General features: G+C 44.4%; 1 protein-coding gene and 1 pseudogene across 2 annotated transcripts in view; one reads left to right on the forward strand and one right to left on the reverse strand.

The window, feature by feature from the left end:
* ATP6V0A2 (ATPase H+ transporting V0 subunit a2) overlaps positions 1-23983 on the forward strand; it is a 49428-nt gene continuing 25445 nt past the window's right edge. For both annotated transcript variants that reach the window (XM_003276235.4, XM_030821623.1), the window contains exons 1-8: positions 1-365; positions 6320-6398; positions 10030-10127; positions 12320-12457; positions 13814-13902; positions 15405-15531; positions 21165-21247; positions 22800-22893. In XM_003276235.4, coding sequence (XP_003276283.2) covers positions 249-365; positions 6320-6398; positions 10030-10127; positions 12320-12457; positions 13814-13902; positions 15405-15531; positions 21165-21247; positions 22800-22893 — 825 coding nt within the window. In that variant the 5' untranslated portion in view covers positions 1-248. The remainder of the gene's footprint in view (positions 366-6319; positions 6399-10029; positions 10128-12319; positions 12458-13813; positions 13903-15404; positions 15532-21164; positions 21248-22799; positions 22894-23983) is intronic.
* On the reverse strand, positions 8889-9887 carry LOC105740350 (annotated as a pseudogene).

A 23983-nucleotide genomic window follows, 5' to 3' on the forward strand; every position in this document is an offset into this window, starting at 1 on the left:
GGGGGCGGAACCGGAACCGGCGGTAGCTTGGGGGCGGGACCTCGCGGACTGCTGTGGCGGCAGCTGGAGCGGCGACCGCGGTGGCAGAACCGGGGGCGGCCGCTGCAGCCTGGAGTCCCATGGTGCGGGGCCGCGGCCAGGCCACAGGAAGAGCTCGAGGCCCGGGCCGCAGCGGCTGAGTGTGCGGGCCCGCGCGGCTTGGAGCCGCCGCCGCCCGTCGAGCCCCTCCGGGCGCGGGTCGGCCCGCCATGGGGTCCCTGTTCCGGAGCGAGACCATGTGCCTGGCGCAGCTCTTCCTGCAGTCGGGCACGGCCTACGAGTGCCTCAGCGCCCTGGGCGAGAAGGGCCTGGTCCAGTTCCGAGACGTGAGTGTCGCCCGGGAGACGCGGGCCGCACCTGCTCTCCTGGCGCTCCCCATCCCGCGCATCGCTGGGGCCCTCCCGCGGGGAGCACCGAGGAATTGCGCGCCCCGTCCCCATTGCCCAGACCGGGAAGGTGACGCCCCAGTTCAGCGGCCAAAGCTTCCCGGAGCTCGGGGCTGACTCCAGGGTCGCCAGCCGTCTGTGTGGTCGGCGGCTGCTCTGCCCCAGTTAGTTAGGATCGCCCCTGTGTGGTCTTCATCAGCTCGGGGCACCGAGCTCAGCGGGAGAACAAATCCCACAAAGGCCTCTTGGAGTCCTTTTGGAACTTACGGGGGTTAGGGGGGCGCATTAACCAAATAAATACGTCAACCAGAAAAGGTTTGCCATAAAGTAAAAACGGGGTGGTGTGAAGGTGATTCGGGTGGGAGGTGAGTTTGAAGGGATAGTCAAGGAAGCCTCCCGGAGAAGGTGATATTTCAGCTGAGACCCAAATAGAAAGGAGCCAGCCGTGGGGAAGATCTGGGGAGAGGGTCCTTGTTGGAGGGAACAGGAAGAGCCCAGACAGAGCCTGAAATGGGAAGGAGCTGGATGTCATCTCCTTGAGGAGAGGGATTTTTGTCTGTTTTGGTCACTGATGCGTAATGCTGTACATACCACTGTGTATAAGGACTTAAGAACTCAGTCATTTGTCGAGTGGAAGCTGTCTCCCCAACAAGTAATAATAAACATTTGTTTGTCCATTTACTTGTTTATTGTTTGCCTCCACCAAGGACTGTCAACCTCTGAGACTAAGGACCTTAACGCAGTCCTTGGCAGTCATTGGCATCGATAGGCATTTGTTGAATGAACAGACAAGCTTTTCTTGACTGCCCGCTATGTTCAGGCACTGTTTTTGGTGCTGGGGACTCTGTGGTGAGCAAGGCAGACACAGTCCCTGTGTCCCTGGAGCTGCCAGTGTGGGAGGAGACAGATTAAACACACGCTGATTATGAGCTGTGATAAGTGCTAAGAAGGCAAAGAACAGGGTGTGGAAAGGAGACCGAGAAGCAAGTACTTACTGACTGAATTGAAATCCACTCAGGCGAACATTTTATTTCCTGGCCATCACTTTCATCTCCTGACTGTTTCCCTTAATCTTCCTAAGGTGTCCTTAGTTTCAAAAGGGAACAGCCCTACCCCAGATCTGATATCCGTTGATATCAGATAGCTAATACCAGCTCAGCCCCATAAGGCAGTTGCAAAGTCATAGAGAAACTCCTGAGTGAGAGGCGAGGGTGCAGGTAAGATGCAGGGCGGTTCCTGGTTCCTGGAGCCACTTCTGCAGTTGTACCCATTCGCCTGATGGATGCCGCGCTGAGCTGTGAGTAGCACCCAAAACATTCAGGCAACAGTTGCAGGCGCAGCAGGCTCCTACATTTGTAACAGGTAGATGTTTTCCTTCCGGTTAGTACTCAAGCCAAGACACTTATCACACTTCAGTCTTACAGGTTTGAGCAAACGTACTAATCACTATGAAGGTTCCAGTTTCAATAAGCGCCACTACCTCCAGTCATAGAGTGTACCTGGGATCCTTTTTAACTGAATGTCAGTGAAAGGAGAAGAAAGTGCTGTTCATCTTTTTCCAGAAGGAAGTAAAACTAAGGTTGCCGTGATGAGCTCTTGTGTGGTGCTAGGTTTTCAGTGTGTCTTCAGCCTGAGTTTCCTACTGACTTTGTGGTGACCAGATGGGATCACTGTTAGTAACCCTTGCAAGGGAAAGGGGGGCAGGTGGTGACTTCCGTGGTGACAGCTAGTGGGAAGTACCTGGAAAAGAAAGGTCATTCAGCTGATGGGGAGGACTCCCTGAAGGGAAAGTTCTCCCTTTTGTTACAGTTCTCAGTCTAAGAACAGGTTTCCTCTTTAGTCCTTCAGCTGAAGTGGGAGTATCAATGGGTGTGAATATCAGGACAAACAGCACCAGGTCTCCTCTGCCGGTTTTACTAGGTTAAATATGCCTTGAACTGAATCTACACTAAAATGTACCTTATTCCATTAGCCTTGAATTAGGGTGCTGCCCTAAAAGGGAAAAAAAACCCCCAAATTTGTAAAAGAAACCACACAATAGAAAAAAAAGTTAATATGGCTGGGCGCCGTGGCTCACGCCTGTAATCCCAGCACTTTGGGAGGCCAAGGCAGGTGGATCACGAGGCCAAGAGTTCGAGACCATCCTGGCCAACATGGTGAAACCCTGTCTCTACCAAAAATACAAAAATTAGCTGGGCATGGTGGGGCGTACCTGTAGTCCTAGCTACTCTCAGAAGGCTGAGGCAGGAGGATCACTTGAACCCGGGAGGCAGAGGTTGCAGTGAGCTGAGATCGCACCACTGCACTCCAGCCTGGCAACAGAGCGAGACTCCATCTCAAAAAAAAAAAACCAAAAAAACAAAAAAAGTTAATATATGTAAGCTGGTGATGGTGGTGTATGTATGTGAAATCCATGTTTGTATTATTGCCACAGAAATTTACTTCTTTATAAATAAAGATTCTACTATTTGTAGAAACATCATGTCCATTTAAAGTACTATTTGATATTGAAGGAAGAAAATGAAAGCTGAGAAGTAGTATCCTGTGACAGCTTTAGACACAGAACTTCCTTTCCACCAAGTTCCATAGAACTAGATTGTGTCTGAATCATTAGTAACTTGGAAGTGGTTACTTTTAGTTTGACCTCCAGAAATGAATGAGAAGGTGACAAACAGAAGTGAAATTAGAATTTTTACCTTTCTTCTGGCTCTTTTAAAAAAATCCCCCAAAAATGAACAAGAACTGAGTGTTTGGGGTAGAAACTTATCAGATTGAGCAGTTTCATGTCAAGTTGTATCTTAACTGTTTCTTGAGAGTGCCCAGTACAAATCCTGGATGGAATAAAGATAAATTTTGTGTCTTAAATGGCTTTCCACATGAATGATTACTGTAAATTTTTAAAGTATGAAAGTAATAGATGACCATGTGAGAAATGTGGAAAACATAAGAATAGTAACATACCTTGCATGATCCCAACGCCTAGAAATTAACTTTAACTTTTTGGCTAATACTGGACAGTCAACATTTCTCTAATAATGTTTAAAAATGCCCATATGTATGTATTTTTATATAATTTGAACCACACTGAAAACATCCTAATCTGCTTTACACAGAAATCATGACTAACTTCCTAATTTTATTAAATGTTCTTTTACAACTTTTTAAAATTGTTTTAAACTTTGTATTATAAGAAGTAGAGGGAAGAGTACAGTGTACCTCCATGTACCCATAAATGTAAACTTAGTTTTTTCTCACTTCCCAGACGAGATCATTTTGATGCAAATCCAAGATATATAATTTATCTTTTCAACAAGTATCTCCAAAAGATGAATTTTTTTCTTTTTTTTTTTTTGAGATAGAGTCTCATTCTGTTGCCCAGGATGGAGTGCAGTGGCGCCATCTCGGCTCACTGCAACCTCTGCCTCCCAGGTTCAAGTGATTCTCATGCCTCAGCCTCCTGAGCAGCTGAGATTACAGGCGCACGCCACCACACCTGGCTAATTTTTGTATTTTTGGTAGAGATGGGGTTTCACCATGTTGGCCAGGCTGGTCTCGAACTCCTGACCTCAAGTCATCCGCCCACCTCGGCCCCCCAGAGTGCTGGGATTACAAGCATGAGCCACCAGGCCTGGCCTAGAAGATAAAAAATTATTACCAACATTGTACCTGAAAATTTAAATAACATTTCTTAATATAATATAATCAAATACTTGGTCATTTTTATACAACTTTATTGAGGTGTATCATAGAGTTTACCCATGATTTTTAGAAAGTTTATGGAGGCCGGGTGCAGTGGCTCACACCTGTTATCCCGGCACTTTGGGAGGCTGAAGTGGGCAGATCACTTGAGCCCAGCAGTTTGAGACCAGCCTGAGCAACATGGCGAAACCCCATCTCTACCCAAAATACAAAAATTGGCTGGGTGTGGTGGCACGTGCCTTTAATCCCAGCTACTCGGGAGGCTGAGGCAGGAGGATCGCTTGAACCTGGGAGGCAGAGGTTGCAGTGAGCTGAGATCGCGACACTGGACTTCAGCCTGGGTGACAGTGAGACCCTGTCTCAAAAAAAAAAAAAAAGTTTATGGAGTCATGCATCCATTGCCACAATTGTTTTAGAACATTCCATCACCCCAGAAGATCCTTAATGCTCATTTACAGTTAATCCTTATTCCTACCCCCGCCCCCCCAGCACCCACTAATCTGCTTGCTACCTCTAGGGTTGTCTTTTCTGGACATTCCATGTAAGTGGAATCACACATGTGGCTTCTTGTGTCTGGCTGCTTTCACTTAGTATGAAACTCATCCAGGGTGAGCGTGGTGGTTTACGCCTGTAATCCCAGCATTTTGGAAGGCCGAGGTGGGCGAATCATCTGAGGTCAGGAGTTTGAGACCAGCCTGGCCAACATGGCGAAACCCCATCTCTACTAAAAATACTAAACTAAAAATTAGCCTGGTGTGGTGGTACTTGGCTGTAATCCCAGCTACTTGGGAGGCTGAGGCAGGAGAATTGCTTGAACCTGGAAGGCGAAGGTTGCAGTGAGCCAAGATCCTGCCACTGCGTTCCAGCCTGGGCAACAGAGCGAAACTGTCTCAAAAAAAAAAAAAAAAAAAAGGGAAAAAGAGAAAGTCATCCCTGTTGTTGCATGGGTCAGTAGTTCATTCCTTTTTATTGCTAAGTAGCGTTCCATCGTGTGGATATAGACTGTAATTTCTTTTCTTTCTTTCTTTTTTTTTTTTTTTTTTTTTGAGACAGGCTCTTGCGCTGTCACCCAGGCTAGAGTGCAGTGGTGTGATCACTGCTCACTGCAAACTTGACCTCCTGGGCTCAAGCAGTCCTCCTGCCACAGCCTTCTGAGCAACTGGGACCACAGGCGTGCACCACCAGGCCTGCCTAATTTTTTATTTTTTGTAGAGATGTTGTCTCACCATGTTGCCCAGGCTGCCCTCAAACTACTGTCCTCAAGTAGTCCTCCCACCTCAGCCTCCCAAATTGCTGGGATTATCAACGCGAGCTGCTGTGCCTGGCTATAATTTCTTTAACTACGCTACTGTAATTTCTTGAACCAGTTTTCTATTGTTGGATTTTTGGGTTATCATTTTTTCTTTTTCCCTGAGATTGATGTCATAGATAGATTTTTATCTGTTTCCATAGCTTTTTCCTTAGGTTAAATTTTCTTCATGGGGTATTGCTGGGCAAATAATCATTTTCAGGATTTTTCTTTTTTTGAGACAGGGTCTCCCTGTGTCACCTGGGCTGGGTTGCAGTGGTGCGATCTCGGCTCCATCCAACCTCTGCCTCTCGGGCTCAAGCAATTCCCGTGCCTCAGCCTTCCAAGTAGCTGGGATTACTCAGGTGTGCCACCACGCCTGGCTAATTTTTTTTTTTTTTTTTTTGAGGTAGTGTCTTGCCCTGTTGGAGTGCAATGGCACGATCTTGGCTCACTGCAACCTCCGCCTCTCGGGTTCAAGCGATTTTTCCACCTCAGCCTCCCAAGTAGCTGGGATTACAGGTACCTGCCATCATGCTTGGCTAATTTTTGTGTTTTCGTAGAGGTGGGATTTCACCATGTTGGCCAGGCTGGTCTTGAACTCCTGACCTCAAGTGATCCGCCCACCTCATCCTCCCAAAGTGCTGGGATTACAGGTGTGAGCTACCGCCCCGCCTAATTTTTGTATTTTTAGCAGGGTTGGGGTTTCACCGTGTTGGCCCGGCTGGATTTTCAGGCTTTTTTGGTAACAGTTGACAAATTGCTCTCCAGAAAAGTATCAGTTTATAGTTTCATTCAATAGTATACAAGAGTGTACATCCCCCAAACTTTGGTGATGTTTTATTTTTTACATAAAAGTATTTTTAAATTTTAGAAATTTAAACCATATTTTTCATCCTTTTCTCAGCTCAACCAGAACGTAAGTTCTTTCCAAAGAAAATTCGTTGGTGAGGTGAAGAGGTGTGAAGAGCTAGAGCGAATATTGGGTAAGTTTATTTTCTGATTTAATAACTTAAATAATTATCTTTATATAGGCAAACCTTGTTCGGTTTAAAAATATTGGAAAATATAGACAAGCAGAAAGGAAAAAAAGAAGTATTCTCATTCAGAAGTAATCACGGTTATGTGTAGGCATGTATTATTTTTCTGTATTTTTTATTCATCTATAAAAGTAAAAATTTACAAACATAACGGCCTGGTTATTTTGTTGTTACCCTTGTTTTTTACTTAACACTGCTTACTATACTATAACATCTTTTCGTGTCAGTAGACATAGGTATTTACCCATCATCGTTTTTGATGACAGCATAGTATTTGATTGTATTAATATTAATGTGCTATGGCTTATTTAACCAATCCCTTATAGTTTATTATAACTTAAAAACATTGTACATGTTAATAAGTTACTTAATTTAAAATTTTATCAAGGAACAAGGGAGGCGGGAAATGGCAGATAGATTGGTTGACAATAATTTCCTTTTTCTCAGGGCTTCCTTTGCCAGTGCGTTAGATCAGTGCTGATTGTTAACCATTTCAACTCAGTAGCCCAGGGCCACTTCTTTTATCTCTAAAATCTTTGTCATCTTAGCCTGATACTAGTCATTATCAAATCAAGCCTTGAGTTTCTCACTGAAGTGGAGGGAAATGACAGTCAACTGAAGGACAAAGCTTGTTTTTTTTTTTTTGTTTTTTGAGATGGAGTCTTGCTTTGTCACCTAGGCTGGAGTGCAGTGGCATGATCTCGGCTCACTGCAGACTCCGCCTCCTGGGTTCCAGTGATTCTCCTGCTTCAGCTGCCCTAGTAGCTGGGACTATAGGTGCGTGCCACCACACCCGGCTAATTTTTGTATTTTTAGTAGAGACGGGGTTTTACCATGTTGGCCAGGCTGGTCTTGAATTCCTTGTTAGGGACAAACCGCCCCAAAAAAGCTTCCTGGTACTGCCAACACTTCCCCCAAACCTCTCTGTGCTGCCCACCCCTCCCCCTGAGCCCCTTTACATTTCTAAGCCCTTATCTAGGCGCCCCGGTGAAGCCAGCAAACTTCACTTATCAGACCTTCCTGCGATAAGCAAAACACAATTACAAACCATCCGGACCGCACAGGGGGAGGTTGTGGGAAGCCTAAACAAACTTTGCCTACAGCCTCCTGTAAGTTCCTTCATCTGGCTGCTACCGTAAAGGTCACAAGGTGATGCATGGCAAAGTTAACCAACAAACGACCCCAGGGTCTCTCTCCCCCGTATTAACCCCTCATTTTGTAAGTTCAGGGCTGCCTCCTCTGTGGTGGAGCAGCCGGCAGGTTCAATAAACTTACTCACCTGACTTTGGGTCTATTCTTCCTTTCTCTCTGCTGACCTTACACTCCTGACCTCAGGTGATCCGCTGGCTTCAGCCTCCCAAAGGTCTGGGATTACAGGTGTGAGCCACCACGCCTGGCCTATTTTTTTAAAGTGGGGATTTTTAAGAGTAACAGGAAATTTTAGTCATCTGAAATCTAGTCCTATTCATATTGCTTGAGGTCCTAGTTATTGACTCATGTATGTTAGTGGCACCATATTCCTGTCTTTGCAACCTGTGTGAGTCATTGGATAGATGGTGTATTCAGAATGAGGTTTTTAAAGGCAGGGCAAATGTGATAACACATTAGGTATATCCAGGACTTCCTGTAGCTTAAACTGTTTCAAGAGAATGCAGGGCTGGGCATGATGGCTCACGCCTGTAATTCTAGCACTTTGGGAGGCCAAGGTGGGAGGATCACTTGAGTCCAGGAGTTTGAGACCAGTCTGGGCAACATACTGAGACCCTGTCTCCACAAAAAATAAAATTAGCCAGGCATGGTGGCATGTGCCTGTAGTCTTAGCTACTTGGGAGGCTGAGGTGGGAGAATTGCTTGAGCCCAGGAGTTTGAGGTTATCGTGGGCCAGGATGACACACCACCGTACTCCAGCCTGGGCAGCAGAGTATGACCCCATAAGAATGCAGACTTAAAACAGTGAAAAAGGACCTGTCAAGGAAATTTAGGTGTACGCCAGGCATGGTGGTGCACATGCCTATAGTCTCAGTTACTCTGAAGGTAGAGGCGGGAGGCTCTCTTGAGCCCAGGAGTTAAAGGCCAGCCTGGGCAACATAGTGAGACCCCTGTGTCTTAAAAAAAAAAAAAAAAGAATAAATTGAAGTATAAATTGGTTAAAACAATTTGCATTCATTTCTAGAAACCTCTTAGACGCAGTGCTTCCTTTGCTATCTTGGTAAGACAGTTTCTTTTCTTTTTCTTTTTGTTTTTCCTCCTTACTTCTTTACCTGCCTCTCTCTCTCTGTAAACTAGTTAGTAACACTTCTAAATATTAGGCCTGATAATGACTAACAGATATTGTGACTTTTAGCCTAAGGAAATGGATGCTTCATGGAATTGAGAACATAAACCAAATAAAGTAGTTAATTTTGGCTTGTGTACTATTAGTTTCATGAATCTAGGTTTTTTTTTTTTAAATGACTGAAACAAGAAACATCTAAAACCACAGCTTCTGGAAGAACCACTTGTTCTTGCCAGTCTTGTTCCACTCTTTGAACTTGACCTTGGCCTTCCATTGGGCCTTGCATTTAAGAGCAGGGTCTCTGAAGACCTGATGGTTTTGTCCAAGGGGATCGCCACAGGGTACTTTGTGGGCATGAGGTCATTATAGTTATAAAGCTTCACAAAAGACTTGACCTTTGACCTCTTGGCAATCTTCTTGCCCATGGCAGCTGTCACTGTGGGAATAATGGTCCATTTTAGCCACCAGAACATGGCTGCAGGGGTGGTCTGAGGTGACATCATCAGTTTTCTTCATGAGGATTGGCTTTGTGTCCAGAGTAGTGTCCGGCCACGACTGGCACCATTTTCCCAGGTTTCATGAACTTGCCCATTTCTAGGGCTGCCCTGATACTAGCCCCCCAGGCCGCAGATGGCAGCAACTGCATAACCCAGCCAGGCTTCTGAATCTAGTTTTTAACTTCAGTGGTGAAGCACTGCAGGTTGTCCTCAGCCATAGCGTCAGGGCTGACTGGGAGCTGCAAGAGAGCTTGGCTGTTGGTGCTGGGTGGGTTTCCTGGTAGTGGTTGTGATTTTCTTGTTGGACTGATGGATGCCCTTTTCTTTCTGAGGGCATCTGCGAGAAATCATGTTGCCAGCTCCCGTAGGGGCTATTGTAGGTCTAACACTTGGGTAATTCCTGCACTTCCAGGTGCACCCCTAACCTCTGCTTCATTCTGCAGATGTAGAGATGGCTGTGACTCAAAAGTTCTTTAACTAGAATATTAGAAATGAAAAAAATGGGGTCGAATTTCAGAAAAGGTTTATCCAGGTTGTTATTCATTGTATTTATTTATTAAGTCACTAAGAAATAGAAGAGGTTGTTGTTTATTTTGTCACTGCATGCAGATCTCTCTAGGCAGCATTATTTTTGGAAACAAGGTTGCAAAAAGTGACCAGTAAGTCAGTTGGAACAAGCAAGATTTTTGTGGATTTAGACATTGATTTTTAGATGGCTTGGGAAAGGTTGGGCTTCAAAATGTTTCTGACTGAAATGTCTTATAGTGCGTTTTAGTATCTAATTGTTTAACTTTTATTTTCACAGTGTATTTGGTACAGGAAATTAATAGAGCTGATATTCCCCTTCCTGAAGGAGAGGCCAGCCCTCCTGCGCCACCCCTAAAACAGGTTCTAGAAATGCAGGTAACTTGCTTTTGACGAAGCTGTTTGCAGCCATTGATCTCAGGGGCTGCTTGCTTACTTATTTCATGTTGTCTAATGCGTTTCTGCCTTTCTTCTCAAAACCATGGAAGATGGTGATCTCTCTAGGCAGAGAGATTAAAGACCGCTATTATGATTAACCCTCAGTAATAGATTATCTGTGATAAATTTTAACAGTAATTCCGTTTTCTTTTACAGTGTAAGGCATATGCTTCCTTTCCAGGTGGTGGTGAACAGAGGCAACAAGAATCAGGCTATCAAGCCTGGTTCATGATCCTGTACTGTTTCAGAAAGCTCATCCCAGGGTCACCCATGCCTTAGCTGCCTCTTCTTGTGCAAGGAATTGAGGCTTCGGTGGTGTGCTTTCGCAGTCCTCCCGCATTTACCCTGGCCCTTCCCCTCTAAATTTTGGAAGCTGGTATGCAGTCTGTGGGTTGTCTCGGGTGGGCAGCAAGCAGCGTTCTGTCACCCTGAGTTCCCTGGCTGGTGTGCTGGGGATACACGTGTCCCCAGTGAGAACACTCACCTGTGCTGTTTATTAGTATCCTCCATGAATTCGTTCCTCACCCTGTGAAGTAGGCTGGAGCTCTTAATAACTCTTCTAAAACAATTATCGTTGTGTAACTGAAGCCATTCAGTTGAGGGCTTCTCGGTTTGTTTATCTGGGAGGAAGTCTTTCAGCACTTGGTGCAGGAGACTCCAGAGAGAACTCTCCAACCAGATGAGGAACAGCAGTCATCTGGCTTGGCCTGTTCGATGGGTCGCTTGTGATGTAATTACAAACATAGTGATGACTGTGTGCAGTGCTTGTATGGCAAAGCAGAAGTAATGAATGTAGTATGTTAAGTGATTTGTTTGAATACAAGTTTTCATTGACTCAGTGATTTACTTTACAGGTTTTTGCTTCTGTTATTTTAATACTTCAGTATTTTTAAGGATGTTTAGAATGTAACTAATTATTAAAGATTCTCATGAATTTTTTTTTTTTTTGAGGCAGAGTCTTGCTCTGTCGCCCAGGCTAGAGTGCGTGCAGTGGTGCGATCTCGGCTCACTGCAGCCTCTGCCTCCTGGGTTCAAGTGATTCTCCTGCCTCAGCCTCCCAAGTAGCTGGGATTATAGGCACGTGCCACCATGCCCGGCTAATTTTTGTATTTTTAGTAGAGACGGGGTTTTACCATCTTGACCAGGCTGGTCTTGAACTCCCGACCTCGTGATCCACCCGCCTTGGCCTCCCAAAGTGCTGGGATTACAGGTGTGAGCCACCCCACCTGGCCGATTCTCATGAATTTTTATCCTCAATTAATTGTGTAAATGTGAGTGCATAGAAACTCATATGCTAGAGACTAGGAAAATAAGTTAGAAAAGATTACCTAAATATATTCTGTGTTGCAAAAAAAGGAAATGTAGACTTAAAGAGGAAGAGTCTTTGATGTGTGATATGAATAAGCAAAGGAAATCTGAGAAATGACAGCACCTGTGGTTAGAGACGAGGGCCATTCTTGGGGGTCTCATGCTCATCACAGCCTCCGGAATGTTTTAGCTCATATGTGGCATGAACTTCACAGAAATTACCTGAATTAATATGAAACAATAAATGGGCCTATTTATTTATTTACTTTGAGAAGGAGTCTTGCTCTGTCACCCAAGCTGGAGTGCAGTGACACGATCTTGGCTCACTGCAACCTCCATCTCCTGGGTTCATGTGATTCTCCTGCCTCAGCCTCCTGAGTAGCTGGGATTATAGGCACATGCCACCATGCCCAGCTAATTTTTTTGTATTTTTAGTAGAGACAGGGAGGCCAAGGCAGGTGGATTACCTGAGGTCAAGAGTTCAAGACCAGCCTGGCCAACATGGTGAAACCTTGTGTCTACTAAAAATACAAAAAAAATTAGCTGGGCGTGGTGGTGGGCGCCTGTAGTCCCAGCTACTCGGGGAGGCTGAGGCAGGAGAATCGCTTGAACCCAGGAGATGGAGGTTGCAGTGAGCCGAGATCGTGCCACTGCACTCCAGCCTGGGCGACAGAGGGAGACTCCATCTCAAAAGAAAAAAAAGAAAAGAAAAAAACAAAACAAAACAAAAAAACCCCACTGTATTTGGTATATTGCATGAAGATGATTGGAATCACACTTGGAACTAATTACTACCCTCTTAAGTAACCATTATTTTGTTTTAGGAGCAGTTGCAGAAGCTCGAGGTTGAACTGAGAGAAGTCACTAAGAACAAGGAGAAACTGAGGAAAAACTTGCTGGAACTGATAGAGTATACTCACATGCTGAGAGTGACAAAGACCTTTGTGAAACGCAATGTTGAGGTACTGAACAGCTCATGAGGAAATACAGTTCTTTTATAAAAATCTCATTCCCATAGACTGTGTATTTTGCTATTAGTTCATATAGATACATTGCTTTTTTTAAGAGATTAAATTTATTTATTTATTTAATTTTATGTTTTGTTTTTGAGACGGAATTTTGCTCTTGTTGCCCAGGCTAGAGTGCAGTGGCACAATCTTGGCCCACTGCACCCTCTGCCTTCTGGGTTCAAGAGATTGTCCTGCCTCAGCCTCTCAAGTAGCTGGGATTACAGGCGCCCGCCCCACGCCTGTAATTTTTTGTATTTTTAGTAGAGATGGGGTTTCACCATGTTGGCCAGGCTGGTATCAAACTCCTGACCCAGTTGATCCGCCTTCCTCGGCCTCCCAAAGTGCTGGGATTAGAGGAGTGAGCCACTGCGCCCAGACTTAAGAGATTAAATTTAAACCTTGGTTTTATTTTTCAGTTGGATTATATGACTTTAAATAAAGTTTTAAGAGCCATTTCCTTTGTTGGTTGTTTTTAGCAATTACAATACTAAATATTTATAAAATGGTTTAGTTTGTGGTTGAAAAAGATCTTTATGAGCATGGGAAAAAAATTGAACGTAGGATGTTGAACTCTAAAATTTAGTTTTTCCAAATTGCTAAGTAAAGGAAGTAAAAGAATAATCTATAATTTCTAAGACTAGGTCAGACGCAGTGGCTTACGCCTGTAATCCCAGCACTTTGGGAGGCCAAAGCCGGAGGATGGCTTGAGCCCAGGAGTTCAAGACCAGCCTGAACATAGAATTAATATGAGACCTTGTCTATACAAAAAATAAAAAATTAGCTGAGTGTGGTGGTGCAAACTTTTAGTCCTAGCTACCAAGGAGGCTGAGGTGAGAGGATCATTTGAGCCCAGAAGTTTGAGGCTGCAGTGAGCTATGATTGTGCCACTGCACTCCAGCCTGGACAACAGAGTGAGACCCTGTACCCTGTATCTAAAAAAAAAAAAAAAAAATTATAAGAATAAAGAATAGTCCATGTAGTAGCACCTTATGGAGCTAAGTATAGAAGAGACAAGTGCATCTGTTCAAAACTTAGTTTCACTTGATATAATAGTGACCTTTGATAAAGTTACTCTATCTTGGATGAAGGCAATGAACTAAATTATAACTGTCTTTTATGTAAATGTCTTCAAGTGGCTTACAAATAAAGGATGGGGAAGTTATCTTTTCATTTATGAGAATTGAGTTATAGATCTAAGTTACCTTAGAAGTCTTAGTTAGGATGCCCTATACTTGTTTGAAAATTTGACATGAGAAATAAAGTGTCACTTTTAATGAGACACATTTGGTTTCATATGTTTATTTCTAGTTTGAACCCACTTATGAAGAATTCCCTTCCTTAGAGAGCGATTCTCTGTTGGATTACAGCTGTATGCAGAGGCTGGGAGCAAAACTGGGGTAGGTGACAAGGCCTGGGGTGTCAGGCTTCATACTGCCCTTCTTGTAAAAGGCAGATGAGCTCCATAGAGGGGATGAATGGAGACCATTTTAAAGCCTAGGGTTGAATGAAAGATAGTGTTTAAGAAAACACTGTATTCCTGTACTTGTTGAGCTGAATTACTCAGCTGTATTGACTTTTTTACTCAATACAATGGAAACTTCTTTTGGTATAATGAGCTAGAAAGAAACAACATTTATGTGATTCAGTGTTACTTCTATAAGCCTAAAACAATTGGTCATTCAGGCATCAAATCCTGTCTAGTAGAAACTTGGTGGCTAAACCGAGTTGGTTAGTTTTTTTTATTAATCATACTTTAAAGATCTCCTGCTGCTGTTTATTCTTTCTGCCTACTGAAACTAATGGTAATTTGTTTCCTCGTGTGATTTGTGATTTTTAAAATTATTATGAACTCATATTTCACAGTTCCTGATCTGAAGGAATTCAGTGATATTTAGTTTGAGGATGTTTTCCTCCAGAGAGAATTTGTTTTGACATTTGTCAGGTACGTGGGAGTGCTCTGTCAACCTGAAATCATTTATAGTTTTCTCAGCATTGGGATTTTTTGTTGATTTGTTTTTTGACTGTGCCAGGAATGTGAATTTAAGCCTCAAACCTGAGTGAATTTTAACCTGTAGTTATAAATTCTTAGGGAAGACTTCTCCCTCTGTCTAGAACCAAAACGGAAATAAACAAGTTTATATGCAGGCTCCAGGCTCCTTTGCAAGGTAGTTTTTTTCTGGTCCACCCCTTCACTGAAGGTGTGGCTCTTGTGCATGGAGCAGTCCCAGCTGGAGAGGGGAGTCAGTTGTATCTGCTCACCTTATCTAGACCCAGTGCCTGGCTCCTGCATCCCATGCTGGCCTTAAACTCAAGGCCTTAAGATACGGGGTTCAGTGTAATAATCAGGACAGCTGTGAGGTCCTGTTTTCCCTTTGGATTCCAAGAATTTCTCTCTCTTTTTTTTTTTTTTTTTTTTTTTTTTTTGAGACAGAGTCTTGTTCTGTCGCCCAGTCTAGAGTGCAGTGGTGCTCTAGCAACCTCCGCCTCCCAGGTTCAAGCAATTCTCCTGCCTCAGCCTCCCGAGTAGCTGGGATTATAGGTGCCCGCCACCACGCCTGGCTAATTTTAGTATTTTTAGTAGAGACAGGGTTTCACCATCTTGGCCAGGCTGTCTTGAACTCCTGACCTTGTGATCCACCCGTCTCGGCCTCCCGAAGTGCTGGGATTACAGGCATGAGCCACTGTGCCTGGCCAAGAATTTCTCTTTATTACAAGCTCATCTGTACCTTTAAAAAGAAGTTTCAAAAATATTCTGCCCAGCACCTGAGATGTTTTGTAGTTGGAGGGCTCTCAGGATGTCTTCACCACTTGGTAGAAATGAAGTCTTCATCACTCTTAATGTAGTTTGATAACATTTATTGCTTTCAGTTGACTACAGGTTGACTTTATTGTCTGACAGATTTGTGTCTGGCCTAATTAACCAAGGAAAAGTGGAAGCATTTGAAAAAATGTTGTGGAGAGTCTGCAAAGGGTACACCATTATGTCCTATGCAGAACTGGATGAATCTCTCGAAGACCCTGAAACAGTGAGTAAATGTCACCATCACCTTTTAGCAATGACGGACTAACAGCAGAGTTGGAGATATGGTAGAAAGAATGTTTTTCTCCTGAACCATTTGATAATAAGTTGTTAACCTGATGCCTTATCTCTTCAACCATGTGTAGTGTATATAGTTCCTGAAATCAGGGACATTGTCTTATATTGCCATCACATGACCATCAGTCAGGAAATGAATGTAGATACATTACTACGTCCTGAACCTTGAATCTCATTCAGGTTTCACCAGTTGTCCTAGTATTGTCAAAGCAAAGAATGTAATTTAGCATTGCGTGTTGGATTTAGTTGTCGTGTCTCTCTCTTTTTTTAAACTTTGTTTCTTTTTTTCTTAAGGAGAGGGGGTCTCGCTGTGTTGCCCAGGCTGGTCTCAAACTCCTGGCCTCAAGCGATCCTCCCACGTAGGCCTCTCAAAGCCTCCCAAAGTGTTGGGATTACAGGTGTGAGCCTCCTCACCTGGCTTTTTTTTTTTTTTTTTTTTAACTTTTTATTTTTGGTAGAGATGGGGATCTTACTATGCTGCCCAGACTGGTCTTGAGCCATCCTCCTGCCTTGGCCTCCCAAAATGTTGGGGTTACAGGCATGAGCCACTGTGCCAGGCCTGTCCTGTCTCTCTGATCTCCTTCATTCTGGGACAGTTTCTCAGACTTTCTTTGGCTTTTGTGACCTTGACATTTTAAAATACTGCAAGGTTTTTTGGTAGCGTGTCTCTGGGTTTGGGTTTCTCAGGTGTCTTCTCATGATTTGACTAAGGTCACGTGTCTCTGGCAGGAGCGTTGCTGAAGTGAGGCTGCGTTCTTCTCATTGCGCCATCAGGTGCCACACATTTCTGTTTGCTCCATTACTGGTCGTGGTCACTCTGATCACTTGATTAATTCCATTACTGGTCATGGTCACTCTGATCACTTGATTAATTCCATTACTGGTCATGGTCGCTCTGATCACTTGATTAGTTCCATTACTGGTCGTGGTCGCTCTGATCACTTGATTAAGGCACTTCTCTTTAGACTGCGCTGTGAAGTTACTCTTTTTTTGTGTTTGAAACTGTAAATATCCCATTCTTCATCAGGTTTTCAGCTTCCTCGTTTACTTCCTATTTTATTTGATGGGTTCCTGTTCCTTTAATTATTTATTTTGATATTCACATTCTCCTAGATTTGGCCAGTTGGAATCCATTCAGGCTGGCTTTTATATCCATTTTACACGTTCGCATCACTTTTTGAGCACTTGTTTGTACAACAGGATGTCCAGATGCATGTTGCAATTCCTCTCACACAGCTCTGGAATCAACTGTTTCTTCAAGGAGGCTGTTTTTTTTTTTTTTTTTTTTTTTTTTTTAGTGCAAATCTTGGTATTTTGAAGCCAAGATGTGGCTTCTGGGTGTGCCCATTGTTACTGAGGGGTTGCTTTTCCTTAGCTGTGTCAGAGTAGGTTGGGGACACACACAAAAGCACATGCACACATACATTTACAGCTGTGGGCCAGTTACTCTCCCCCAACCCCATCCATCCCCATGTACGTACCTAATAGCTGTGGGGCTGAATGGTTCAGAAGGGAGGGTGGAGGCAGCAGGGAGAGACAGAGTCATAATCACCCTTAGGATATCTGTTTTTTAAACTTCAAAGTAAAAATTAACTGTTGCTTTAAATGAGGATGAACCGCTGATCTACTAAAGGTGGAAAAGGAACTTGGTTTTCTTAATTTTGAGGAAAGGTTGTTATTTTTTTTCTAGGTTGGCCTCAGGAATTTTGGCTAAGATTAATATACATCTCATAGTAGTTTTGACACATAAAGAGAAATTTGGCTGTGATTGATTGATTGATTGATTTTTACTTTTTTATACGGAGTCTCACCCTGTCGCCCAGGCTGGAGTGCAGTGGCATGATCTCAGCTTACTGCAATCTCTGCCTCCAGGGTTCAAGCAATTCTCCTGTCTCAGCCTCTCGAGTAGCTGGGACTATATAGGCGCAGACCACCACATCTGGCGAATTTTTTTATTTTTAGTAGAGACGGGGTTTCACCATATTGAAACACCATCAGGAGTTAGGTCTTGAACTCCTGACCTCAGGTGATCCACCCGCCTCGGCCTCTCAAAGTGCTGGGATTACAGGCATGAGCCACCGTGCCCAGCCTGTGATGTATTTTTGATTTTCTAAAATAAAAATCTAATCCATTTGAAATCTAATCAGTTAAGCCCTTCATTAACCACACACCTGTAATATTTTCTACTTTTTTGTGGCTTTTGTAACTGCCAGTGAGCATCTGTTAATTATCCTTCACTTGTGACCTTGATGACTTTTCTGTTTCAAGCTGATGATTAAAACTAAGATCAAAACTGTTCTGAAGTAGCATTTACATATTTTTTGAGTTTTTTCTTTATTAAGAGAAAATATCAGTAATTTTCATGCAGAGCATTTACTCAAGTTAAAAAAATTTTTTAATAGAATTTGTAAGTTCTCTTGTGCCTCTGCAACCTCCACCTCCCGGGTTCAAGTGATTCTTCTGCCTCAGCCTCCCAAGTAGCTGGGACTACAGGTGCACACCACCACTCCTGGCTAATTTTTGTACTTTTAATGGAGACGGGATTTTACCATGTTGGCTAGGCTGGCCTTGAACTCCTGACCTCAAGCAATTGCCCGCCTTGGTCTCAAAGTGCTGCGATTATCGGCGTGAGCCACCATGCCTGGCCTCTTATGCCAAATTTTTATGGAATATGTTAAAGGGCAGTGAACATCTGTGAAGGAATACAGAGAATGGATAGATGTGTATCTTGAAAATACAATCCCCGTCCCCACGGTTATAAAGAAAATGCATGTCCATTATAGAAAATTGGGAACAATGTAGAAAACAAGAATAAAAAGAAGTCCCTCACAGCCTCCTATTCTGAGCCACTGTTAACATGCCAAGTGTGTTCTCTCAGTCTTTTTCTGGGTAAGATAGGGGTATTTTATCTGGTAACTTTTACTCAGGTTCTAGGATTTGTTTATACTGTCAGGTTTAGTGTCTTTCGGGTTCAATGTCTGACCCTCTTGAAGTCATTACAGACCTTAGAGACTATTTTTAGCCATTTTCCCCCGTTGGTGTTTCTAAGTGCTGACCATTCTCTCTGCATCAAAGCTAGACATGGGCGCTTTCTTCGGTTGTATAGATTGTGTTTTTCTGTTGTGTGTGTGGCATTTCTTCTGCCTTGTGCCTTAAGTGGTTGTGTTCCTTGACACACTACTATGTTGCCCAGGCTGGTCTTGAACTTCTGGGCTCAAACGATCCTCCTGCCTCTGCCCAGCAAAGTGTTGGGATTACAGGCCTGGGCTCAAACGATCCTCCTGCCTTGGCCCCGTGAAGTGTTGGGATTACCGTTCCCAGGCTCTTTTTCCTGGTTCTAACTCTTTTCTGACAGTGTGAAGTCGGCTTCCATTATCCTCAGTGTGTCTAGTGGGTTGCTCAGTTAACTGACTTATTTATTCATTGTATTCATTCTCCCAGCCGCATCCTCCATCTCCTCCTCCTGCCATCCCCTCCCTCCCACCACCGCCTGCCTATGCTGTGCTGTAGCTCCCCAGTCGGTGCTCCTGTTCCCTGGGCCCAGGGCTCAATTTTTGGACAGCTTCTCTCTTCTTTCTGCCTTTAAGGATCTCACATAATTTTATGATTTTAAATACCATGCCCCACATGTATATATCCCTAGCTTGGACCTGTCCCCAGAATACTAGACTTTTATGTCTGTCTACTCCGTATCTCATTTTAAGTATCTGGAAGACTGTTTCTGCTTTTGTCTAAAACTGAACGTCTGATCTTTCTTCCCAGACCTGCCCTTCCAGACCCATTGATCTCACTGCGCAGACTGAAAGCCCTGGGTTTCTCCCCACTCTTCTGTTTCTCGTGTCTCACTTGAATCCCTCAGCAGATCTGGTGGCCATGTCTTCTAAACAGAGAGTCCAGCCGCCTCTCCTTGCTCTACCTCCCTCCTGGTCCAGGTCTCGTCCCGCACCTGCCTCGCCTGGCTGGGCCCCTGCTCCTGCCTCTGCCTTAGCCTGGTCCCTTCTCTTGGCATCCAGAATGATCCACAGGAAACCACAGTCAGATCATTTCATTCTTGTACTCAAGACCCTCCAGGGGCTTTCTGTTTTCCTCAGCAAAAGCCCTGTGGAGCCGCACAATGGGCCTGTGGCCCTCGTCATTTCTCTGAGCTGTGTTACTATGTCCCTCCCCAGCGGTGCTGGCCTCCTCGAGTCTCCTGACTGTGCTTCTGTGTGTACTCCTCTGCTTGGAAGTCTCTTCTCCCAGCGGCCATGGGGCTTGCGTCCTCGCATCCTGCATATTTTTTTTTTCCATTTACCCTGACTTGAAGCTCACCTGCTCGTCTTTATGCTCAGATGTCACCTTCTCGGGGAGATCTTCCTTGCCCATCCTATGTGAGATCACAGTGCCCAAGCTCACCCTCCCTCCCTCCCATCTCCTCATCCTGCGTCTGTTCTTTATAGCACTTACCTCTACCTGGCGTACTTTCTTTGTTTCTTTCGCTGTCAAGTTGAATATAAGTTTAAGTTCCCTTCCCCTCCCAGGTCAGGGATTTTTGTCAGTTTTCTTCACTGCTGTATCCCTAGCACCTATAATAGTGCCTGTTCAGTTTTTATAGAATTCTGTTTTGTTGGATACTTGTAAATACAGGGTGATTCTTATTTACAGTAGTTATGCTTCATAAAGTCACTGAGGGCTGAGCATGGTGGCTCATGCCTGTAATCTCAGCACTTTTGGAGGCCGAGGCAGGTGGATCACCTGAGGCCAGGAGTTCGAGACCAGCCTGACCAACAAGGAGAAACCCCCATCTCTACTAAAAATACAAAATTAGCTGAGTGTGGTGGCGCATGCCTGTAATCCCAACTACTCGGGAGGCGGAGGCATGAGAATTGCTTGAACCCAGGAGGTGGAGGTTGCGGTGGGCCGAGATTGTGCCATTGCATTCTGGCCTGGGCAACAAGAGAGAGACTCTGTCTCAAAAAAAAAAAAAAAAAAAGTCACTGAAATCTCTGAATTATCAACTATGGAAAAACTCACTGCTCCTAGGGGAAGTACAGGAGTTGAGTCATTTACATTGAGCTCCCAGCCAGCAGCTCTGTGACTCGAGCCTGAACGAAGTGTCCCTAACACACGCCACATCTCCGTCAGGCACATCACAGCTGTCAGGTGCTCAGGACACCAGACTGCACCTCAGCCCTACACTCGGGGCCGTTTATACCATGAAATCACCAAAAAAAGCACAGAAGTGTGAAAAACATGACACCAAACAGACTCTGAAAAGGACATTTGGTGATAGTCTGAGAGCAGAGATGGGAAGGGAGGGCGTCACCTTGTTGGACTTTACCTGGGAACGTGGGTGTCGGGTGCCTAAAATTTTTGGCTGCTCTGCACGTGACTGGAAGTGCTCCGTGGATTGGTTTGGGGCTGTTATTACAAGTAGGTGAATTTGTAATTACAGAATCCTCAAATGAGGATTGACTGTATTGAATGAGTGAATGAATGAACCCTTTGACAGTGATTGAGCTGCCGAAGTTCTAGAAGTTTATACACGCAGAGGTAACACTTATCCTTATTCATTCTTTGTAGGGGGAAGTCATAAAATGGTATGTCTTTTTAATATCCTTTTGGGGAGAGCAGATTGGCCACAAGGTTAAGAAGATATGTGATTGGTAAGAAAAAGAAACATTTCATTTCATTTTTGTCTTTATATTCAGTCACCTCTAGTTTTCCTTCAACATCCCTCTGGAGTCAGAAATAGAGTGGCTGCTAGTTTTTGTTATATGATTTCTTTGCTGCACTGCCAAGTTCTTAAGCATTTAATTTGTCATTTCTCTTACCAATGCATTACTTAAAATAATTTAAAAGTAGAGACTGTGTTAATAATATTCCTAGAATGGACTTTTTTCCTTGGGGATCAGGGCTTCAGATTGGTTGAAAAAGGAATGAAGTTTTTATATGTTGTGACTTCATGTTGCTTTGAGCTACCCGTCGGGCTTACCTGTCATCACTGAGCATGTGGCACCTCTTCTGTCCTGGGTACCCTGGGGCAGGGGTGTGGCGTGTGGCGTGTGGTGAGGAGGGGGCGCTCAGGGGCCTGTCTGGATGCAGAGCCTCCCTGTGTCGCTCTCTCACTGGACTCACTTGGACAAGTGACCAAGCCTCAGTTTCTTCATCTGTAAAAGGGGAGAGTGATTGCTTTCTTATAGGTCTTTTAGGACTAAATGAGATGATCAGGTAAAAGACGTCAGTTCGGCATAAGCCATCAGTAATTTTGAGTTGTGGTACAACAATAATCTGTGACTTACTCCTGTCAGCAAATGGGAACATAAGCAAAAGCCAAACAAAGTCAGAAAACTCAAAAGAACACCCCTTTGCTTTCTTCCACCCATGGAGAACTCAGCTTGCCTTGTTTCTTGCAGGGTGGAGGGGGGGTTTGGGCATTTTCTGTTTACTAGAATTAGGTTCTCAATTGGTGGAATAGAAAGTAATTTCAGGTGTCACCTGGATAAACCTTTTATTTTCATAGATAGATATTTGTTTTACTGCAGATTAAAAAACTATACTCAGCTCAGCAAACCCATGATTTCACAGATATTGTTGCTTAGGATAAGGCTAGAATAGGTATTTAATTTTTCAAAGGCAGAACTTAAAGAAAAATAAAGGTATGGTGTTAACATATAAAGGTGGTCCGGGAATGGCTGCAGTTTGGGGACACAGCTCGGAATTCCCCTGTGCAGTCTGGGCGCCGAGTGGCCGAGTGGCCCTGAGAGGAGCCAGGGAGACTGCGGACCCTGTCAAAGGCAATTGCTAGGAAGCCAGAGCTCTTTTCTCCTTTTGTTTGTGTGTGTGTGTGTGTGTCTGTGTGTGTCTGTTGTGTGTCTGTGTGTGTCTTTGTGTTTGTGTTTAAACCTGTTCAGTGATTCCCAGCCCAAGGATATTGTTGAATTTTAGGAAGCTGGAATTGGGAATGAGCTGCCAGGAATCACTGAGGGCAGGAGTGGAATTTGGATCCAAGAGGGAGTTTGCCAAATTTGTCTCACTCAGCAGGTGCTTGTTGAGCATCTGTACGCACGGCCCGACCAAGGGCGGATGCCTGCATCTGCACCCGTGTCTCCCAAACGGCTGCTTTCATTCCGTTTTGCCAGAAGATGTGCCAGGGAGGTGAACGTGTTTAGTTCTAGTGCTGACAGATGTGAGAGCGTTTTCAACTCTGTCTTCCAGCTACCACTGCCACGTGTACCCCTATCCAAACACAGCCGAGGAGCGGAGGGAGATCCAGGAGGGGCTGAACACTCGCATCCAAGATCTCTACACTGTGAGTAAGCTGGAAGTGGATGCCTCTTTATCTGAGGGCTGTCAAACATTTACACATATATTTTCTCTCTTATTTTAGCATAGATAATATTGGTCGTAGACAAATCAGGATGTTCTAGTGAGACTGGAACGTTGCTTCCCTCCCTCCTTCCCATGGAAGTTTTATTTTAGCAACCTGTTAGGAACCTGAGTAGTAATGACAAGGCTTTAAAAAAAGATTCTGTGGTCACCTTTGGTATGTTGGATGGTAATTCTTTTTTCTTTTTGAGACAGGGTCTCGCTCTGTCGCCCAGGCTTGGAGTGCAGTGGCGTAATCTCAACTCACTGCAACCTCTGCCTCCTGGGTTCAAGCGATTCTCCTGCCTCAGCCTCCCAAGTAGCTGGGATTACAGTCACGCACCACCACGCCCGGCCAATTTTTGTATTTTTAGTAGAGACAGAGTTTCATCATGTTGCCCAGGCTGGTCTAAAATTCCTGACCTCAAATGATCCGCCCACCTCAGCCACCTAAAGTGCTGGGATTACAGGTGTGAGCCACCATGCTCAGCCAGGATTGTAATTCTTTTTTTTTTTTTTGAGGTGGAATCATGCTCTGTTGCCAGGCTGGAGTGCAGTGGTGCGATCATCTCAGCTCACTGCAATCTCTGCTTCCCAGGTTCAAGCAATTCTCCTGCCTCAGCCTCCCAAGTAGCTGGGATTACAGGCATGCACCAGCACACCCTGCTAATTTTTTTGTATTTTTAGTAGAGACGGGGTTTCACCACGTTGGCCAGGTTGGTCTCGATCTCCTGACCTCGTGATCCACCCGCCTCGGCATCCCAGAGTGCTGGGATTACAGGCATGAGACACTGCCCCCGGTCTGGATTGTAATTCTTGATCACAAAAGACAAGCCAGCTCCAGTTAACATGGTGAGGGCATTATTTTACCAGTAGGATTTAAATTCATTTTTCTCTTGATGACAGTGAGGGTTCTTGTTGGCATGAAGTGTCCTTCTGACTCAGTTAAGCGAGAGGATTTCTTGGTAGGATGGGATGGGCATTGGTGGCTCACAGGGTTGACAGGGGCGAGGCCAAGCTTGGGAATGGGTAGG

The sequence above is a fragment of the Nomascus leucogenys genome, chromosome 10 (genome assembly GCF_006542625.1).
Source record: "Nomascus leucogenys isolate Asia chromosome 10, Asia_NLE_v1, whole genome shotgun sequence".
NCBI classification, from domain to species: Eukaryota; Metazoa; Chordata; class Mammalia; order Primates; family Hylobatidae; genus Nomascus; species Nomascus leucogenys.